This window comes from Argentina silus (assembly GCF_951799395.1).
Source record: "Argentina silus genome assembly, chromosome: 4".
Lineage (NCBI taxonomy): Eukaryota > Metazoa > Chordata > Actinopteri > Argentiniformes > Argentinidae > Argentina > Argentina silus.
In genome coordinates this window covers 24,459,506-24,480,684 of record NC_139658.1, presented here as the reverse complement: position 1 = coordinate 24,480,684, position 21,179 = coordinate 24,459,506, and the positions used below count along the sequence as shown (strand labels likewise).

Here is a 21,179-nt window from a genome sequence, read left to right as displayed (position 1 = left end):
TGCGCAGTGGCAGGACGCGCACGTTGGGACGTTCATAGTAGTAAGAGATTTCTGTAGGTATTTCTGCTTTAAATGTGGACACATACACAACAATAAGTTGGTGCTCTTGGTGAGTATATCGAGTACGGTCAACCACCTTTCGTGATTTAAGTACAACTATGCTAAGATGTATGCAATGGTAACAACAAGGCCCATTTAAACCAAAGTCAAGCTAGGTAGCTAGGCTAGTGTGACTGTAGCTCCCTACAGGAACCGCCGGCAGCTCTTTTACAAATAGCCATGTGAAGAATACAAAGACACTGTCCAGTGTGTGGGTGAACATATTGAGACGCTGTATTGTTTGACATTTCTGCCTCTCAAAATGGAAGAAAGCAGCAACCTTGCCCGTAGGTCGTGAAGCTCTCGTCCACGTGTGTGCCGGTGGGACGGAGCGCTGCCGTGGTTTAACCCCGGGGGGCTGTTGTGGTTTAACCCCGGGGGGCTGTTGTGGTTTAACCCCGGGGGGCTGTTGTGGTTTAACCCCGGGGGGCTGTTGTGGTTTAACCCCGGCGGGCTGTTGTTTAACCCCGGCGGGCTGTTGTTTAACCCCGGCGGGCTGTTGTTTAACCCCGGCGGGCTGTTGTGCTTGTAGCCTGGTAGAATGCGGCGCGCTGACACACCGGAGGGACCTGCAACTTTCGAGCGAGTTGTGTCCAAAAACGCATCACTTTACCACTATATGAAGATCTCCCTGTAAGTGTCACTGCACCGTCATATGATCAGTCATTCTCTGCATTTGATGCAGGTCCTTGTTTCTTTCTCTGTCGACCTGCGTGGCATATTACACGAAGTTGATTGCTAGGTGCTAATGACTTGAGACTGCACGCTCCAACTAACTCCTACTCTTTGTCTGTGCGCATAAAACCTCTTGGTTGTAAGTTTTTGTTACTCAGGACACGAAGGTTATCCAACTCCGATCTTGTGAACTATTGGGTGTGCAGGCTTTGTTTCAGCCCTGCACTAACAGCAGGTTCCGCTGAATGCCCTATTTGACCTTTTCTGCCTAAAAACCAGACCCAAGCTAAACTGATTATAACATTTGAAATTTGATGATCAGATGCAAAATCAGGATGCCATTTGATAGATAACACCTTGCAGTTTTGTGTGGATATGCTCAGATCATAGTTCAGGATAACATACTACACATGATAAGAAGATAAAATAATTAATACTCAAATTCCCGCTGGGACCATATATACTGAAACATAGATGCACTCGCTGCAACGTAAGTCGCTTTGGATAAAAGTTTCAGCTAAATGGCGTATAAATGAAAGCAGAATTTGGGACTAATTATGGGCCCGTCCAGCTTAAGAGGTTTTAATCAGCCTTCAAAACCTGCACAGCTAGTGGTTCGCTGGCGCTGGAGTTGGTGACACCTGAGTAAAACCTGAGTTAAACCCAATCACAGTTTTTCATGTTGTTATTTTATTTTATTTTATATATATATATATATATACCAATTTACCCTCAGAGAATTGGAGAATGAAAGCACAAGAGTCAGTGCAGTCCAACTGAAGCTTCTCATCACGTCTGGCCTTAAGGAGCTGTATGGAGAGGTAACGTAACCCCCGTATCCTACTGGGACCGAGGCGGGAGAAGGGAGAAGGGATCACCCCAGGGGAGGCACAGATCCGAGGGCGGGAGAAGGGAGAAGGGATCACCCCAGGGGAGGCACAGATCCGAGGGCGGGAGAAGGGAGAAGGGATCACCCCAGGGGAGGCACAGATCCGAGGGCGGGAGAAGGGATCACCCCAGGGGAGGCACAGATCCGAGGGCGGGAGAAGGGAGAAGGGATCACCCCAGGGGAGGCACAGATCCGAGGGCGGGAGAAGGGAGAAGGGATCACCCCAGGGGAGGCACAGATCTGAGGGCGGGAGAAGGGAGAAGGGATCACCCCAGGGGAGGCACAGATCCGAGGGCGGGAGAAGGGAGAAGGGATCACCCCAGGGGAGGCACAGATCCGAGGGCGGGAGAAGGGAGAAGGGATCACCCCAGGGGAGGCACAGATCCGAGGGCGGGAGAAGGGAGAAGGGATCACCCCAGGGGAGGCACAGATCCGAGGGCGGGAGAAGGGAGAAGGGATCACCCCAGGGGAGGCACAGATCCGAGGGCGGGAGAAGGGAGAAGGGATCACCCCAGGGGAGGCACAGATCCGAGGGCGGGCTCATTGGAATCCTAGGAACGGAATTCATGCCTCCATTTTTTTTTTAAGGTTATTTTTTTTGGAGTGGGGCAGTCCAACTCTCGTATTTTTCAGTTTTTATTGGACAGAGATGGGAGAGAAAGACAGGAAAGTAATGAACTGATCTTCTAAATCTTGATCAGCCGAATCAGGTGCGTCACACCAGAGCTGGGCAGAAGGTTGCAGTCCTGCAGCTCTCCAGGGCCAGGAGGGAGGAAGGGGATGCTTATTAGCAGTGTGCATGATGGAGACCTCCACTTAGAGAAGTTGAAAGTATAGAATGGACATGGCTCTCCGTTCTAACTGCTTGAAACTATGGAGAGAGGGTGTTTGTTTGTTCAAGATCAGTTGCTGTGATTGTCGGGGAATCTGGTGCAGGTTAAAAACGACCACCACTGTTATTGGATGTCATTGTTGTTGTCACACCGCCCTCTCTCCCGGTCGTAGGTTGGAGCTGCGTTCCCCTTTGACCTGTTGAAGTTTGATGAGAACACGTTGACTGGCATACTCCGGGTTTATAACAGGTGTGTACTGTACTATTTAGTTTCAAGCACGTTTTCGTGCCCTTATGAAGATTTGAGTCTCCTGGCCGTTCCGGAGTCTAGACTGAAGACAAAAGGAGACCGTGCCTTTGCCATGAGGACTCCTAGACTCTGGAACCACCTGCCTGAGGATATCAGGCTAGCAAGATCTGTATTTTTATAATATAAGTACAGTTTATTATGATTATGTTGTCATGATTGTCATGTTTTCCTGTTCTCTCCTTCAGCGGCCTGGTGAAGCTGTGGAGTGCCCTGACGCTGTTGGGATCCTATCAAAATGAACCTTGTGCTTTGAGAGTCACTCAGGTAAACTTCACGTTCATTCTTTGCTGCAAAAATACCCCATAAGTCAAGTAGATTTTTGCTGTATGTTATTTTTTTGTATTAAAAAGCAAAATGTTTATTCATTTGTCGATGGCAGCAATGAGTTAGAACCAATGATTCATGGCCAGGCATGACTCAACATAATCAGACCATCTGAATAAGTCTGTCTGCATACTGTAACCAAAAATAATGTATGTTGCGTACAAAACAGGTGCACCTTAAACCACATTTTAAAGAATGTCCCCCCCCCCCCATCTTAGGTGTCTCCTTTTCTGTTATCTCTGGCGGGGAACAGCCGAGACTGGGACCCTGAGCTGGCCTGAGCAGAGCTGGGACGTTCGGAGAGGAAACCAGCACACAACCCCCCCATCAAAACAACAACCGAAAATGACCTTTATTTTGAGAAATGTATTTAGTAAACAGATATGCTGTGCTTTCAACTCCACTGTTTCCAGGGGAACAAGAAGCCCCCCGCCGTTCTCGATGGAGCGTCGTCTCCTCCACGTTGGCGAGCGGGCGTCCCTGACCAAAGCCTTCAGCGCCAGCGACGTAGCCATGTTTGCAGAGCTGACGGGAGACACCAACCCTTTGCACCTGGACCCTGACTACGCCAGGACCACCTCCTTTGAGTTCCCCATCGTCCACGGCGTGCTCATAAACGGACTGATCTCGGCCGTGCTGGGGACTAAGATGCCGGGCCGCGGCTGCATATTCCTCTACCAGGAGATCCGCTTCCCTGCACCGCTGTACGTCGGAGAGGAGGTGGTGGCAGAGGCGGAGGTGAAGAAGATCAAGATGTCGTTTGCCTTCATTGCTGTTACCTGCTCTGTTAAAGACAAAGTTGTTATGGAAGGAGAAGTTATGGTTATGATGCCAGAGGATCAACAAGGAGCCTAAGAAGTGGACAGTAACAGTTATAAAAATAATACAATTGTAATGGCACTTTCTTTTACTTATTTCTGAATGTATATAATTCCCCCACAGCTCATAAGAGCAGTTCAGAAATGCCTTCATTTGTGTGCAGTATGTGCCTCCCTCTTCCAAAGTTTTTATTTCATTTTGTGAATGAGACAGGTTATCTCTGTGTTGTGTAAGACAGAGTATAGCTCAACATGCTCTAGGAATAATGTTGAGAAGCTTCCGGATGCTGATGTTGAGGTAGGCTTCTGAAGCTGATGTTGAGGTAGGCTTCTGAAGCTGATGTTGAGGTAGGCTTCTGAAGCTGATGTTGAGGTAGGCTTCTGATGCTGATGTTGAGGTAGGCTTCTGAAGCTGATGTTGAGGTAGGCTTCTGATTTTCTGTTGGATTTTACAGCAGTGTAACAGATGCATTCACAGATGTGAAGATGTTTTGCTGTTTGTATATTGTTATATTGTTACATTATGGCCCTGAAGAAATTTGACACACAGTAGGCATTTAAACCAGCTGAAAATAAATTGGAAAAAAAAGATTGCTAGTTGGCAGATTTATAAGTAAAATACAGATACGACAAAAAAAAAAAACACCCTTCTGTTATATTGTGGGTCAAATTGACCCATTTTAGAGATTGACATTGTTAGATCTTGCTGTTTTGAAGGAGTCTGAGAATAGATCTTCTATTTCAGTACGACAGGAACCAGTACAGTTAACATGCAGGACGTTCTGACTAGCTCTGCAGCTAGCCTTCTCTGAATCTGTTATTGGGGAGCTCTCCCTTGTATCAATAAGTAGCATCACAGGAATGTACACACCCAGGGGTTACAGCCGACTCACGTCGTTATGTCTTCATCTCCTATTATGGCAATGACAGATCAAACACTTGGATGTACAAACAACACCCATCTCAACCTTGGGGTGAAGCTTCTGCTTTATCTGCTGGTAGACATGTCCCCATGAAACAGAACAAAATGTACTATAACAACCTCTTCAGTACTTTCTCACCCTACTAAACCTTCCCTGAACGTACAATTTATTTATCCCTGCGTTGTGTTCTTTTAATACAAATATAACATGACATCATCGTATCACCCATAATCTATCAACGTCACTGAAATGCTATTGAATTTTATTTTTTCAGCATGAGCCTTCATTTAATCCTCCAGGTAGGGGTAATGAACATAATAAAATTAAAAATTAAAAAAAAAAAAAACATTGTATGGGTTAGGCATACTCATAAAAGGCGACCTACCCAACCTTCACTCTCAACAGTAAGTTCTCTCTTGAAACATGAGCAAATTCCATTATGTTGTTACATTGTTAGTAGAAAAAGCTTATATGTTGCGCTCTGATGGGGTAGTTGAAATAAACTCGTGAGTCATTTATTAGTTATATTTTTCAATAATCATTCATTTAAAAGCCGAAAAATGTACTGGTATGTACCAATCCCAGATTTCCCGTTTGAAGAAGTGCAACAGGAAAACTAAAATAATTCCAGATTGCAAATGAAACCTTCATTGATTTGATGTACAGAACATGCTGGAAAAGGTGTCTGTTGCACGTGTCACTGGGCCGATTTACTGGAACAAACGCCTCTCTAAAACTGTAAAGGCCGTGTGTGTGTGTGTGTGTGTGTGTTAGCAACGATGCAACTTAAACCTGCTGCAAAAAGTGTTAAAAAAAGGAAGTGAGAATTATTTGAAGGCTTAAAAAAACCTGCTAGACCGCTCACAAGAAACACACCCGAGCACTACACGCCTGTATTTCAAGTATATATGTGCTGTTGAGTTCACACTTCAGAGGACTGAGGAGAGTCGACTTTGAGAGAGAAGATGGAGATAGAAGATGGAGATGTCCGACGGTGTGTCCGCTGACCCCTGTTAGACTTCACTGAGCTGCGGTCCAGCACTGAGGACCACGGAGACCAAGGAGAGTGTCTATGTTCAGGTATATGGAGATATAATACGCTGAAGTCTGAGTGCACACACACACACACACACATAGTTAAGTACTGTACAATATACCATACTACACACAAATGACGACTGTAGGGCGTGTATATCAAACAGTTCTGACTTTATTTGAAATTAAAAAACACTTGCTTCTTTTGCTTCCATTTTATTGCATGTACAACGTGCCTGTTCTGTTGATGAAATAAAGCAATGAAAAGCCATTATAAAGTGTTCTACTGACTAAATAAACGAAACTCTGTGTCTTCATCCCACTCGTGCAAATAAGTGGAAATTCATAAATTGATAAAAACAGATGGTATATAGAAATGTCTGACATTGTAAAGTGAAATATTTATGCTCATTATTTAAATTGTACAACTATCTCTGTCTTTCGAAATGTGATTTCTGGGAAACCAAACTACAACGCTTCCGATAGTTGTGAAACGCGTCGCCGGTCTCCGCCTCCGGGGCGGGCTGCTAGCGGCGGGGAGCTGCGTTAGGACCGGGACCGGGGTGACAGCCAGACTGTCGCTGTCAGTGTGCTGCTCTTCTCTTCCTCATTCGCGCTGACACACTGAACTAGCTAGTTCAATTTCATCACCAGTTTCTGTCCTGAATAAGTGGCTCATCGATAGCGTTTCCCAAACCGAACGCCGGGATGGCGTTCATGGACAAGCCGTCACCTGGAAAGGTGCTCTTGGACGACACCGTTGCCCTGACAGCGGTGATCGAAGCGTCCCAGAATCTGCACTCTCACACGGTGAGTGGTGGTGGTGGTGGTGGTGGTGGTGGTGGTCGGGACGCCGAGGAAGGAGATCTCATGATAACACAGCAATCGTTACAGTGTGAACGGCACCGCCAGCTAGCTAACTGACCTCGGCGTGGACGTTTATTCCTCTACTCGGTGTTTATGGCGAACCACTGGCGACGGGCTGTTGTTGACATGTCATGAGACAGTGTTGAACGTTCAGCTAGCAAGCTAGCGTTAGCTACTTAGCCCCAGCCAGGCCACCCCAGCTAGCTAACATGAACAACCAAGTGAAACGCCAGTTAGTGTGTCGGTCTTCCTGGGGTCTTCTCGGGGTCTTCTGGGGTCTTCTCGGGTCTTCTTGGGTCTTGTTTTGATGGCGTGGGAATCAAACCGTTCAATGCTATCTCGCCCAGCCTGCCTGCACAGTCATCAGCTGGAGCAACTGTTTGTCGAGGTTGTCAGTCAAGACTGCTAGCAGTAGCTAACCAGGCAGCTGATGCTTAAAAGGAAGATACTTTTACACAGTTTTAGCGTTGTCCGATGATTTTACCACCCTACATGATGTGGTGAACTGGGATGTGGAATGCAAACTCAGCTGAATGTCGGACAATGATGTTTTCATGTCACTGCCAAACTGTGACATTCTGGCAAAAACCCAATTCAATATTGTTATGATCAGGATAAGATGTCAAGCACAACACATTGGATCCTAGATTAGTTGATGTGAGGGTTTTTATTATGGTTCCAGAAACATGGACGTGCCTCTTCACACACCACTGGGGATCTGGGTGGTTTTCTCTGGATGCTCCACTACTTCCTCTGGTTACTGACGGGCTGAGTTTCAGATCAGCACACAACACAATTGAGGACAAAAACGTTGTATTATAGACCTTGGCTGGGGAAAACAGCTTGAAAAGCTTATCTAGGTCTCATAGTGTGTTGTTTCGAGTTTAGCAGTGGCACAGGATTAGCTGGTGGGGTGAATGACAGACCTTTTGGACTCTGGGAGTACCAGCCTCTGTAGTGAATGATTTTAGGAGCAACTATTAGAACATGAACTGAAACGACACAGACAGGGAAACATTATGCAGACAGATGACGTATTGTGTATCATCTTCATAGTGTGTTTTCCTCTGGATTTGGGACGGCGTTTATGAGTGTAAAGTTGTTGTAAGTTATTCATCACTGTGGATAAATCTCATTATACGGTTATGAGGGAGAGGGACCACACTTTTACCATCTTGCCTTGAGGAAAAACTTGGCTCAAGTTAAGCTAACTGCAATAAAAATCAGGCTGAAATCATAAATATAGATGCTGTTTCTGTATTTTGTCCCCCTGCAGGAATACATAATCCGTGTTCAGAGGGGGGTTTCTCCAGAGAATAGTTGGCAGGTAAATATAAGCTTTATTTCCTTTATGCAAATCTGACTTAAACCTGTTAAATCAATTTCAACCAGCCCTTCCGCTTATGGGTTATGCTTCCCTATTTTTGCAGGTCATTCGGAGATACAGTGATTTTGATATGCTGAATAATAGTTTGTTGGTAAGTGCCACATTCAATTCCAGTCAATTCAGATTATATATTTCCATTACTGGTGTTTCTCTACTTCTGTCCAGCCCATTGTTAGCTCCCTGTTTTTGCTGAGGTTTTACAAGCTAATTTCCTGTGGAGTGGTTATTCTATGAACCCTACATTCCACCATATGAACTCTTTCTCTGTGTGTCACACACACACACACACACACATTTTCTAACATCCCTGTTATGACAAAGGAACTGTAAGGACCCCCCCTCTTTCTTTCTCCCTCCCTCTCTCTTTCTTTCTCCCTCCCTCTCTCTTTCTTTCTCCCTCCCTCTCTCTTGCTTTCTCCCCACTCTCTCTCTCTCTCTCTCTCTGTCTCTCTCTCTCTCTCTCTCTCTCTCTCTCTCTCTCTCTCTCTCTCCCTCTCCCTCTCCTCTTCCTATAGATCTCTGGCCTCACCCTGCCACTCCCGCCTAAGAAGCTGTTAGGGAACATGGACAGAGAGTTCATAGCAGAGAGACAGAGGGGCCTCCAGGCCTACCTGGACTACATTACCCAGCACCACATCCTGTCCACCTGTGAGCTGGTCAAGAAGTTTTTGGACACCAACAACTACTCTGCCAACTACACAGGTTTGTGTTTTTAATAACACACACACACACACACTCACACTTATCGCACACGCACACACAGACAGACACACACACACAGTTTTGAACTCTAATTTTGCTATGATTAAAAATCTTTATTATTATGAAAAACTGTGTTATCCACTAAAGAGAATGTTTTGCCTCTTTTTGATAAGTTGTGTAATTCAATTATTGTGTCAGTATTGTTTTTCTTATCTATTTATTACTAGAATTAATGTTTCACTGAGGTACATATCCTTGTTTGCAGAGATTGCCTTGCAGCAGGTGTCCATGTTCTTCAGATCTGACCCAAAATGGGAAGTGGTGGAGCCTCTGAAAGACATCGGTGAGACTGTAGCCATAGTAACGACATTGTCTTTTTAGTCTCGATCAAAATGCCTTTTGTTCCTCTAAGTAAGTTATGCATCACATGAACACCTTATGACATCACTTGTTATCATGGTCTTAGAGTAAAAAGGAAAACATTTTAATGTGATGTATTACTAATGGCCAGCTGCCTGACATTAGTAAAAAGGACACAGTCCCAGAACCTAATCTTGTATGAGTAAAGTAGGGTAAATTGATGATATTATCCACCGTCTGGGTTCTCCTGAGGACAGGGGCTCCTTCACCTGCCTGAGTTATGGACTGACCATTGGAGACCTCTGACTGTCTACGTGCAGTTTGCTGTCCTGAAGGCCTAACTGACTAGACTCAGGCAGAGAGATGTGATGTTGGATTAATGGTGATCTGTTCTGCATATCACAGGCTGGAGGATACGAAAGAAGTATTTCTTAATCAAAAACAAAGATCTGCCCAAGGAACGGCAAGTGTTGAGTTGGGTGAGTCAGCAACTTACTTTATACAATAATATATATGATATATAATAACTTTACTTTATACTTTCAGTTCATTTTGTATGGTTGAATCTTGCCATACCACCATTTTATGCACTTTGAGATTATTCTTGTATAATGAAAAGCGCTTTATAAATGTAATAAATTATAATTCTTATTATTGAAATAACCCAGAAGTGATCTGTTATGCAGAACTACAGACAGTACGTCTGAAAAATATTGTATTTCCTTATGTAGCTTACACTGAGCATAGCAGGTGCCCAGGAAAACCTGATTTCCGCCCCCTGAATCACATGAGTCCATAGCAAACTCTTCGGGTGGATAAACACATGACTTTGTTGGTGTAATTGATTAGAGTTGTTGTTTGTTTCTCCTGTTAAACAGGTTGACTTGGGTCCTGATAAGTTCCTGTCAGACAAAGACCTTCAGTCCACGATGAAGATCCTCCCCACCCTGTCCGTACGTATCCCATCCTCCCCACCCTGTCCGTATGTATCCCATCCTCCCCACCCTGTCCGTATGTATCCCATCCTCCCCACCCTGTCCGTATGTATCCCATCCTCCCCACCCTGTCCGTATGTATCCCATCCTCCCCACCCTGGGCCTATGGATCCCATCCTCCCCACCCTGTCCGCATGTATCCCATCCTCCCCACCCTGTCCGTACGTATCCCATCCTCCCCACCCTGGGCCTATGGATCCCATCCTCCCCACCCTGTCCGTACGTATCCCATCCTCCCCACCCTGGCCCTATGTATCCCATCCTCCCCACCCTGTCCGTATGTATCCCATCCTCCCCACCCTGTCCGTATGTATCCCATCCTCCCCACCCTGTCCGTATGTATCCCATCCTCCCCACCCTGTCCGCATGTATCCCATCCTCCCCACCCTGTCCATATGTATCCCATCCTCCCCACCCTGTCCGTATGTATCCCATCCTCCCCACCCTGTCCGTATGTATCCCATCCTCCCCACCCTGTCCGCATGTATCCCATCCTCCCCACCCTGTCCATATGTATCCCATCCTCCCCACCCTGGGCCTATGGATCCCATCCTCCCCACCCTGTCCATATGTATCCCATCCTCCCCACCCTGGGCCTATGGATCCCATCCTCCCCACCCTGTCCATACGTATCCCATCCTCCCCACCCTGGCCCTATGGATCCCATCCTCCCCACCCTGGGCCTATGTATCCCATCCTCCCCACCCTGGGCCTATGGATCCCATCCTCCCCACCCTGTCCGTACGTATCCCATCCTCCCCACCCTGGGCCTATGGATCCCATCCTCCCCACCCTGTCCGTACGTATCCCATCCTCCCCACCCTGGCCCTATGTATCCCATCCTCCCCACCCTGTCCGTATGTATCCCATCCTCCCCACCCTGTCCGTATGTATCCCATCCTCCCCACCCTGTCCGTATGTATCCCATCCTCCCCACCCTGTCCGCATGTATCCCATCCTCCCCACCCTGTCCATATGTATCCCATCCTCCCCACCCTGTCCGTATGTATCCCATCCTCCCCACCCTGTCCGTATGTATCCCATCCTCCCCACCCTGTCCGCATGTATCCCATCCTCCCCACCCTGTCCATATGTATCCCATCCTCCCCACCCTGGGCCTATGGATCCCATCCTCCCCACCCTGTCCATACGTATCCCATCCTCCCCACCCTGGCCCTATGGATCCCATCCTCCCCACCCTGGCCCTATGGATCCCATCCTCCCCACCCTGGGCCTATGTATCCCATCCTCCCCACCCTGGCCCTATGTATCCCATCCTCCCCACCCTGTCCGTATGTATCCCATCCTCCCCACCCTGGGCCTATGGATCCCATCCTCCCCACCCTGGGCCTATGGATCCCATCCTCCCCACCCTGTCCGTATGTATCCCATCCTCCCCACCCTGTCCGTATGTATCCCATCCTCCCCACCCTGGGCCTATGTATCCCATCCTCCCCACCCTGGGCCTATGTATCACATCTGAAGGAGATTTGAAACATGACCTTGAAAATGGTTTCCTAATCAATGCACAGTTAATATTGTCAACCGCTGACCAGGATGCACACACACACACACACACACACACACACACACACACACACACACACACACACACACATTCCCCTGCCCCCTTTTTTTTTTTTGTCAAAACAAAAACATTTTCAACCAACAGACCTCCCACCAGACATGCCACATGCTTGGCCCAGGGTTCGGGTTAGAGGTATTTTGGCAGTGGGTATATGGCACTGTATATTTACTGTATATCCATACAGTAACCCCAGTCTTCCTCTCTCTCCGTTCTCTCTCCAGCCTAACTGGCAACAGACGGGGGTGAACCGAATGATCAGTTCGGTCTCAGTCAAGCGTTTCTCATTTCTCAGGGCAGCAGCAAGTTACTTGTGTGCAACCGAACGTTGGGTCTCATGACTGCCTGATACAATGATACAAAACATCTTAATGTCCTCGGCTCACAATGACATTATTCAGGTCTCGCCTCTCCTCAGTCAGCTGATCACCTCTCTTGCATTCGTAGTCCCCTAAGTTAACAAGTGTAACACAAATTGTGACCTTTTGAGTTCATACAAGATGTGCATCACAAGGCAAGTTCAACAAAGACGTCCAAACTGATTCATCTCAGAATGCTTGTAATTGAGTTAGACATCGCTGTTGTTATGGCATCCGGTCAGAGTCTGACCGTACCATGACTATTGTTGTGTTCTTTGGTCAGAGTCTGACCGTACCATGACTATTGTTGTGTTCTTTGGTCAGAGTCTGACCGTACCATGACTATTGTTGTGTTCTTTGGTCAGAGTCTGACCGTACCATGACTATTGTTGTGTTCTTTGGTCAGAGTCTGACCGTACCATGACTATTGTTGTGTTCCCTGGTCAGAATCTGACCGTACCATGACTATTGTTGTGTTCCCTGGTCAGAGTCTGACCGTACCATGACTATTGTTGTGTTCCCTGGTCAGAGTCTGACCGTACCATGACTATTGTGTTGTTCTTTGGTCAGAGTCTGACCGTACCATGACTATTGTGTTGTTCCCTGTCCTCCAGAATCCTTACATCTACCCGGTGACGTTTGCCAGCACCAGTGAGTCCTCGTCTCTGGTGATACGACTGTTCAACGACAAAGGCACCCTGAGGGACCACATCTGTAAGGTACAGAAACAGCCTTCAGGGTCTATTACGGGTGTGAACACGGACACAAGTAGTCGTACCTAGACTCTAATCGATTAGGACAAATCCCTACTCGGAAATCCTATATTTTTGTTATAATATACAGGCTTCGTCTAAGCCTTGTGTGGCGCTACTTGAATCTATAATCTGTGGTAGATGACGGAGAACGTGAAATGCAAGCTTTGTTTGTTTTTACCCCTGCGAGTAATAGGAAAATAAGAAAATAGACGATTAGTCATGTAGGGGACGAGGATTTTTCACATTGTAGTGTTTGATCTTTAATACAGTTATAAGGTACAAAATATTCATGTAGGCCCTCGTGTTTGCATGAGTGGAGGGTCATTACTTGACCATTGACATGTATCAACGTTAACTTTTTAACACCTGCGGTTAATCTAATCTAATTCCTTGAAGGTGCATTGAAATGGTTGAAATGAAAATGGCCTGTATCGTTGTCGGAATTTCACCCTTGTGAAATAAGATGTCTTGCTGTTCCAAAAGTGTTTGGTCAAGTAACAAGTTTATTGTCCAAGCGAAATAGTATTGTACGTATATGTATATCTTCCTTTCTTCTAGCATTGTGACCTAGCATAGATTACTTTTTCTTATGATGACTGATGGATAGATGATTCACTCACTTAGACAAATGTATTTGTTGTAAGTCGCTTTGGATAAAGGCGTCTGGTAAATGCCATAAATGTAAATGTAAAAAAATCTAATTTCGTTACAGCGTCTATGTACTTGACCCTTATTTGTTTGTTTTTTTGCCAGAGAGGGTCATTATTTGCATTAGTAACATGAGTCCCGTCTACTCTGTTCCCCTCGCAGGTGAAGCCCAAAGAACCCTTCCTGAAGAAGTACTGCAACCCCAAGAAGATCCAGGGTCTGGAGCTCCAGCAGATCAGGACGTACGGCAGGCAGATCTTAGAGGTGGGGTGGAGACGGATGTCTCAGTGGGCATCGTCCACAGCTGCATTCTACGTTTCTGACAAATAAACTTGGTTTATTTGATTTAGTGTTGCGTAACTTTCTCCATTCATCAACTCAGGTTCTGAAGTTCCTGCATGACAAGGGTTTCCAGTACGGGCATCTCCATGCGTCCAACGTGGTGGTGGAGGACAACACCTGCAAACTGCTGGACATCGAGAACAGCTTGCTGGGCCTTCCCTCGTACTACCGCCCCTACATCACACAGTTCAGGAAAATCAACGTGAGTGGGAATAACAGAGGCCCTGAATCAGTTTAACCCACCAACGGCCAAAGAATTCCGGAACATTCCGGAGGGCATTTTTAGCAGTCTTATGTTTATGGCTTGTTGTTGATTTATAGGGTTTGTGATAAAACATTTATTACAGGGCGGATTCACCCAGATGAATCCTGTTGTTGGACTGCAGAGCACTTGCAATAGAGATTCTCTATTGAACATGGTTGTAGGACTAGGACTGCTTAATCTGGGAAACCACCCTATGACAGTCACCCTATGACTAATACATTATCATTAACTGTAATAACCGTAAATCTGCATTATCTGGATGCTGTAAATGTTGAGCCATTGTAGCCAATATGTCTGTTGCCTGCAGTGTTGTCATTCTCCTGTGTGAATGTCAAACCCAATTGTGTGTGTGTGTGTGTGTGTGTGTGTGTGTGGTTAACCCTTTCAGACCACAGAGAGCATCGATGTCTACTCGTTTGGTCATTTACTGTATGAAATGACGTATGGGAGACCTCCGGATGCTGTCCCTGTTGACCAGTACCCCCCTGCACCTTACACTTCAGTTGGTAAGTCCAGTACCCCCCCCCCCCCCCCCCCTCTGTATGCCAGGTTGCAAATAGCCACAACAGATGAAGTTTCTAACTGCAGTATGTGGGAGGATTTCAGATATATTTAAACTGTTTTGTCGTCGTCGTCCCCTCCCCCGTCCCCCGTCCCCCTCCCCCGTCCCCCCTAGTCTCTGTTTTGCAGTCCATACTCTCCACGGAAGCCTGTAAGACTGGCATGCCCACTGTTGCACAACTCCTGCAGACACCGTAAGTGAAACCTTCCTATTCATGAGTCTGTGGGGAAAACACACACACACACACACACACACAGTCACTGTTTGTACTTGCCGACGCGGCAGTCCTGACACACATCTGCTTGTGCAATGATTGTGGTGAATTTGTTGTCTTCTGTTGCCCTGCCTTTCAATGAGAATGTTTTAACATGGTGTAAGTCACGTTCCTGTGAGGAGTATGATGGTGAAGATGGGTCTTGCTGCCTTTGCAGGCTTTTCAGCGACGTGCTGCTGTACCACTCAGAGAAGCTCACCTTCAAGGTGGGTGTGTCTGCGCGCCTCAACATTCTATGCACGTTGTCCAATAGGATTACAGGGAAATGTTCCGTAGGTTTGACTTGCTTAAAAAGGACGTGCCTGTTCTATCACAGGTCCTTGTTATTTCATTTTCATCCAACCTACAGTAAATCCAGAAGGCTTCATGGGGCTTTGGCTTGACTCAGTTTATTCCACTCCCCTTAAACTCTAGATCACCACCAAATTAAAGGATGCCTTGAAGACTGCCAAAGAATGTTCAGAAAGGAGACTCCAAGAGGAGCAGAAGATGGTTGGTGCTCCTTTCACTCCTTTTGTTGTTTACTAACATTTAGTTCTGGCCTTCTTTGTTATGCCTGGGCGCTCTGGGACCAACGGGAACAAAGAATTCTAGTCCCACTAACAAAAAGAGGGCTACATTCCAAATGTTAAGAAATAAAGGGCAAAAAAGACAACTCCTAATTCTCACCTTTTGATTTAGCTGTTGTTTACTTTGTCTTTGTTTTTGTTTACCTCAGAACCATCAGCACAGGCGGCTGACCAGGGCTCAGTCCCACCACGGCTCTGAGGAGGAGAAGAAGAGGAGGAAGATCTTGGCCAGAAAGGTTCGACACGCCCCTCAGTCCGTTAGATACGCCCCCTAGTCCCTAGTCCCTACCCCCACCTCCTAGTCCCTGCCCCCTACCCCCTAGTCCCTACCCCCTAGTCCCTGCCCCCTGCCCCCTACCCCCTAGTCCCTACCCCCTAGTCCCTACCCCCTACTCCCTAGTCCCTAGTCCCTACCCCCTACCCCCTAGTCCCTACCCCCTACACCCTGCCCCCTAGTCCCTAGTCCCTACCCCCACCCCCTAGTCTCTAGTCCCTAGTCCCTACCCCCTAGTCCCTAGTCCCTACCCCCTAGTCCCTAGTCCCTACCCCCTACCCCCTAGTCCCTGCCCCCTACCCCCTACCCCCTAGTCTCTACCCCCACCCCCTAGTCTCTAGCCCCTATTCTCTAGTCTCTACTCCTAGTCTGTATCCCTCTACCCCTAGTCCCTACCCCCTAGTCCCTAGTCCCTGCCCCCTGCCCCCTAGTCCCTGCCCCCTAGTCCCTACCCCCTAGTCCCTGCCCCCTGCCCCCTACCCCCTAGTCCCTACCCCCTAGTCCCTAGTCCCTACCCCCTAGTCCCTACCCCCTAGTCTCTAGCCCCTACCCTTAGTCCCTATTCCCCTACCCCTCATCCCTACCCCCTAGTCTCTAGCCCCTACCCTTAGTCCCTATTCCCCTACCCCTCATCCCTACCCCCTAGTCTCTAGCCCCTACCCTTAGTCCCTACCCCTCATCCCTACCCCGTAGTCCCTGCCCCCTACCCCCTACCCCTCATCCCTACCCCCTAGTCCCTGCCCCCTACCCCTCATCCCTACCCCCTAGTCCCTGCCCCCTACCCCCTACCCCTCATCCCTACCCCCTAGTCCCTGCCCCCTACCCCCTACCCCTCATCCCTACCCCCTAGTCCCTGCCCCCTACCCCCTACCCCTCATCCCTATCCCCTAGTCACAAACATGTACAGGCCAGAAGTCCTCTCAGTTTGTTTGTCCCCTCTGTGAAACTGAATACCCCAGTTGCCTTTCGTACTGTAGCAGAATGATGTCATTGATAGAGATACCGTATGTTGTTGTTGCAGAAGTCCAGGCAGTCAGCCTACGAAAACGAGGAAGACCTTTCAGTGAAATATAACAACAACTCTGGTATGTCATGACTATGGTTGATTACAGCTGTGAGAAATAATTCTACATGTTTTCAACGCAACCAAAATGTGATGTGAAAAACACTTTACTACCAATGTGAAGCTCTCTCCATCATGACTGACAACCCGTTGATGCCCGTGTGTCTAGGTTCAGGAGCCAGTTCCCCGCCGACGTCCCCCTCCTCCCCCACGCCTCCCCCCACCACAGGTAAGTGACAGAGACGCCCTCCCCCAGCTTGGTAACTAGAATGTGGTGGTGATTCAAAGGGAATCCACTCAGCAGGTTGACTCAGAACGTTTCAACTGTGTAGACGGGCTTCGTGAACCCCTGCGGTGGTTTGTCTTTATCTGCTGTTGACGCGGTCCTCGTCTGGGATCCTAGTTCTTGCCAGTGGTTTTGGTGATGCTCCTACAGCAGGAGAAGTAGAAGTCGGAGGACAGGCTCATTGTAATGCGCGGAATGGAATGAGGAATGGTGTCAAACACGTTCCACTCCATCCATTACAATGAGCCTGTCCTCCGATTTCTACCTCCACCAGCCTCAGCTCTCATGCAGTTCATGTGGTAAGGAGGAGGCAATATAGATGGGTTTAGATTGAGCACACACATTTGGTGACAGTTGAAAATTCAAATTCGCCGATTGATGCATGAGTGGCGTGCTCATGAGGTAACGTCCAGACGTAGATTCACTTTTGGGGGAGGTTTCCATGTTGGGGGAGGAGGTTTCCATGTTGGGGGAGGAGGTTTCCATGTTGGGGGAGGAGGTTTCCATGTTGGGGGAGGTTTCCATGTTGGGGGAGGAGGTTTCCATGTTGGGGGAGGTTTCCATGTTGGGGGAGGAGGTTTCCATGTTGGGGGAGGAGGTTTCCATGTTGGGGGAGGTTTCCATGTTGGGGGAGGAGGTTTCCATGTTGGGGGAGGAGGTTTCCATGTTGGGGGAGGAGGTTTCCATGTTGGGGGAGGAGGTTTCCATGTTGGGGGAGGAGGTTTCCATGTTGGAGGATGTTTCCATGTTGGGGGAGGTTTCCGTGTTGGGGGAGGTTCCCGTGTTTTGTGAAGGGTGGTAAAAACCATATGAGTCTCCTGTTCACCCACGCATGCCTACTACCTGTTTACCTGTGACCTTGTACACCTGACCGACCACCTGACCCATAACCTTAGTGAGACTGCCCTCTAGTGGTGAGAAGTGACAGCCCAGAACAGACACAACTACACAGGCATACTGTACAGTATAATCTACCAAAATGGCTGTTACACTGTCTTTACATCAATGGTGTTTTAGCATGACTAAGAGCATGACACTGTGATTGACCGTGATTCTGTCTAAAAAAGGTTGAATTTAACAATTTTAAGCATGTTTGTCTTTGCACTCAATTTTGTATCACGACTTTCACAGCCTTGAGTGTAGAACTGGAGTTGCCAGACACTGCTTGTTCTGATGTTGTAATTCTGATGCAATAACTGTCCATTTTACATCAAGTTTTCTCTTGTCACCCTTATTCATTTCCACACAGATAATCACACCATACTCAGTATCTTTAATACCTGTAGATGTTGCATTTTGATTGTTCTCATGGTCAAATGAACTATAATAACTCTCACCTGCCTCTCTTTCCCCCCTTTGCTGTCTCCAAAGTAGAGCATGCACCATTTTGAACATGTGTTGGGTAAAGTAAATCAATACTGATTCCCTTATGTTTTAAAGCTGCAAGGCACCCTGGTTCATAGCAAGCTGTGCGCCTGATGCAGTACTCTGTCCCTTGGCTTATCTATGTGCTTTGAAAGGATGTTAGTACATTCTTCTGAGCTCATGAGATGAAAGACAAGAAAGTCTCGTGTAGTCTAGAGTCTCAATGGACCAAACCTTAACCACTGAATTAACCAGCGGAGGCTGGTGGAGGTAGAAATCGATACCATTCCTCATTCCATTCTGTGCATTACAATGAGCCCATCCTCCGATTTCTACCTCCACCAGCCTCCCCTTGAACTAACATTCTTTTTACTCTCCTACACTCCAACTTGACTAACATCACCAATTGGATGTCTCATCACTGAAGCAATAACACTGATTTGAAGTTGAAACGATTTGAAGTTACAATTAATGAAGGTCATCTTCCTGCTTTGGTACGCCATTGCTTGCTTGGAGAAGGGTGTACACAACTTTAAAATGTCACAATCTGCAATGAGCCACACATCAGCTATTCTTGAACTGTAGTGACGTGTTTCTCCGTCATTGACACCTCCCTCCTGATAGTGATGTTGTTGTTACCACCTGTCACCTGCCACAAAAGACGGTAACTCAAGTAACACTGATTTATGCTCTCACATTTTCATTGTAGATTGTGATGTCTGTGGCTATGTGTTTGTCTGGGTGTGTGTTGGGAACATTGCTACAGGAGAAGAAAAAAAAAAAAAAAGGATTTTATTATGAAAGCAGAGCCCTGCAATTCTGAAATGTAAATTAAACTGGTTGAAGATAAATCTGATTGTAGTTTTAGAACTTGCAGCAGGACGCTGTCCTGAGGACTGAGGAGTTAGACTGTGTTACAGACGCATGCCTGTACTAGGACTATACTGCTTCATTGATAGTTGGCCAGTAGGAGGTAACTTGTAGACATTGCTGGTTGTGTCTCTTAATGCCCGATCACACTGCTGCTGACTGATGTGTTCTCTTTGATGTAGGAGTCGCTCCAGCACCTCCACCTCCACCTCCACCTCCTCCTCCTCCTCCGTGTGATCCAGGCCAGTCCAACCCCCCCATGCCTCCATCCACCAACGGCGTGGGCCGCGGAGCTCTGCTTAGCTCCATCCAGACATTCAGCAAAGGAAAACTGAGGCGGGCGGAGATCTGCGAACGCAGTGACCCCCACATCTGATGAGTGCTTTTCCCTCCCTCATTTTAAAGGACTTATTTTGCTCTTTCAGTTTTTTCCCCCTAAAATGTAGCCTAATCCTTGCTGAGTTAAAGCTTGAAGGAGGGGAATCAAACTCCAGTCCTAAATGGCTGCCTGGGTCTCACTTCAGTGCATAGGGCTGATTAGGAACCTCAGGTTTGGGGAATTTCAATGTCAACATCAGCCAGACAGGGTTCGATTTACGCATTGACTCTTGGGGTGGGGGGGGGGTTGCCCAATGTAGATTATTTTGACTTTTTAGATAGGTCCCCCAATGATATTTAATTTCTTTCCCCAAACCCCCCTGTAATTCGAACCCTGCAGCCACATCAGGTGTGCTGGGGACTTGAGTGAGAAACCCTTGTTTTGAGTGGACTAACTTTTTTGGCCATGCACCCCCCAATTTCTCACACATGGGTGTTGAATGGAACATACTGTACTGTACAACAAGCAGCTATGAGGGGACCTGGTGAAGAGCACAGTTACAGACACCGCGGGTGGACTGGGTATGATCTGATACGATTGGTGGCGTTTGCAAACAGAGGGGTTTTCCCACTATGAAGAGACTGCAAGAGCTTCTACGTGCATCATTTTGACTTTGTTGATTTTATGTGGACAGTTATGCTTCAAGATTATCTTATCTCTTGTATTTTTTAGCTTTTGTTGTCTTCAAATAGAAGATGATGTCATGCTGTTGAGGCTGTGTATATTTATGCCTACATATAAATCAAAAGACGCGACGTTTATCCACTGCTCAACGTTTATCCACTGCTCAACGTTTATCCACTGCGCAACGTTTGGTTCTGTTTCATCCGTATGAGAAATGACCAGAAATTGTAACGTTGCAACAGACATACGAGCATTAGCTAATCATTAACATAACAGTGATAAACCATTTTCGAATTTTAAGATTCATAAATACATTTTAAAGATTGCTCCGCGTTGTAGAATCTCAAACATTTGAATTTCTTCAGTCGTGCAATCGTTTTCAAACGCAATATATTCTTTCTCTCTGAGCTCATAATGGAAACGGAATACCGGACTGTTTCTCTGCAGCACTTTACCAATGTTTTTTTTTTTTTTTTAATGATGCTGGATAATATGATGACTAAATGTAAGCAATTTACAGGGAGAATTGATTGTTAAGGATTCTGTTGTTTACAAGAAAGATTGATTCTCCTCAAATGAGTGAAATGTCTTGATAGTAACAACATTTGACGTTGGTGAATAATATCTTGACATCATTTGCCACAACCACTGTCAGGAGCACTGGAGGTAAATCCTCACGCCGTTTGAAAAGCAAAGTAACAATCTGCATTATTCTTTGAAACTTTGTCAACATGCTACGTTTT

The 21,179-nt window shown here is 46.8% G+C and overlaps 3 protein-coding genes across 6 annotated transcripts; all 3 read left to right on the top strand.

Annotated features, from left to right (window-relative positions):
- Positions 1 to 3,484, top strand: rpp14 (ribonuclease P/MRP 14 subunit). The gene is made up of 6 exons (XM_083668861.1): positions 1 to 109; positions 632 to 732; positions 1,511 to 1,595; positions 2,669 to 2,745; positions 2,991 to 3,069; positions 3,348 to 3,484. Exons 2-6 carry the CDS (start codon positions 641 to 643, stop codon positions 3,408 to 3,410), a joined length of 396 nt encoding a protein of 131 aa, XP_083524987.1. The 5' UTR covers positions 1 to 109; positions 632 to 640; the 3' UTR covers positions 3,411 to 3,484.
- Positions 3,475 to 5,146, top strand: LOC310803901 (hydroxyacyl-thioester dehydratase type 2, mitochondrial-like; the record flags this gene model as incomplete). Its single annotated transcript, XM_083668860.1, has 2 exons — positions 3,475 to 4,245; positions 4,371 to 5,146. The coding sequence occupies one exon, from the start codon at positions 3,475 to 3,477 to the stop codon at positions 3,982 to 3,984; it is 510 nt and encodes a 169-aa protein (XP_083524986.1). The 3' UTR covers positions 3,985 to 4,245; positions 4,371 to 5,146.
- A 779-nt stretch (positions 5,147 to 5,925) lies between these two features.
- On the top strand, positions 5,926 to 21,073 carry pxk (PX domain containing serine/threonine kinase). Of its 4 annotated transcripts, none has more exons than XM_083667805.1 (19): positions 6,479 to 6,715; positions 8,049 to 8,099; positions 8,203 to 8,250; positions 8,675 to 8,861; positions 9,127 to 9,204; positions 9,627 to 9,700; positions 10,100 to 10,174; positions 12,775 to 12,879; positions 13,726 to 13,827; positions 13,946 to 14,107; positions 14,559 to 14,676; positions 14,847 to 14,925; positions 15,164 to 15,212; positions 15,421 to 15,498; positions 15,725 to 15,811; positions 16,871 to 16,934; positions 17,082 to 17,141; positions 18,573 to 18,600; positions 19,616 to 19,706. In XM_083667805.1, the coding sequence occupies exons 1-18, from the start codon at positions 6,614 to 6,616 to the stop codon at positions 18,587 to 18,589; spliced, it is 1,536 nt and encodes a 511-aa protein (XP_083523931.1). In that variant the 5' UTR covers positions 6,479 to 6,613; the 3' UTR covers positions 18,590 to 18,600; positions 19,616 to 19,706. The 4 variants fall into 4 exon arrangements, with proteins under 4 accessions (XP_083523932.1, XP_083523931.1, XP_083523930.1 ...); XM_083667804.1 differs by having other exon boundaries at positions 18,570 to 18,600; positions 19,616 to 19,686; XM_083667806.1 differs by lacking the exons at positions 6,479 to 6,715; positions 18,573 to 18,600 and adding an exon at positions 5,926 to 5,950 and having other exon boundaries at positions 19,616 to 21,073.
- The last annotated feature ends 106 nt before the right edge of the window (positions 21,074 to 21,179 follow it).

Bases quoted from the DNA above. Each gene is read 5' to 3' on its own strand.
- rpp14 (XM_083668861.1), top strand. From the start codon at position 641: ATGCGGCGCGCTGACACACCGGAGGGACCTGCAACTTTCGAGCGAGTT. The intron at 733-1,510 runs GTAAGTGTCACT...ATTTACCCTCAG, and splicing joins CACTATATGAAGATCTCCCT to AGAATTGGAGAATGAAAGCA. The intron at 2,746-2,990 runs GTGTGTACTGTA...TCTCTCCTTCAG, and splicing joins ATACTCCGGGTTTATAACAG to CGGCCTGGTGAAGCTGTGGA.
- pxk (XM_083667803.1), top strand. From the start codon at position 6,614: ATGGCGTTCATGGACAAGCCGTCACCTGGAAAGGTGCTCTTGGACGAC. The intron at 8,251-8,674 runs GTAAGTGCCACA...CTCTTCCTATAG, and splicing joins TGCTGAATAATAGTTTGTTG to ATCTCTGGCCTCACCCTGCC. The intron at 14,108-14,558 runs GTGAGTGGGAAT...TAACCCTTTCAG, and splicing joins CACAGTTCAGGAAAATCAAC to ACCACAGAGAGCATCGATGT.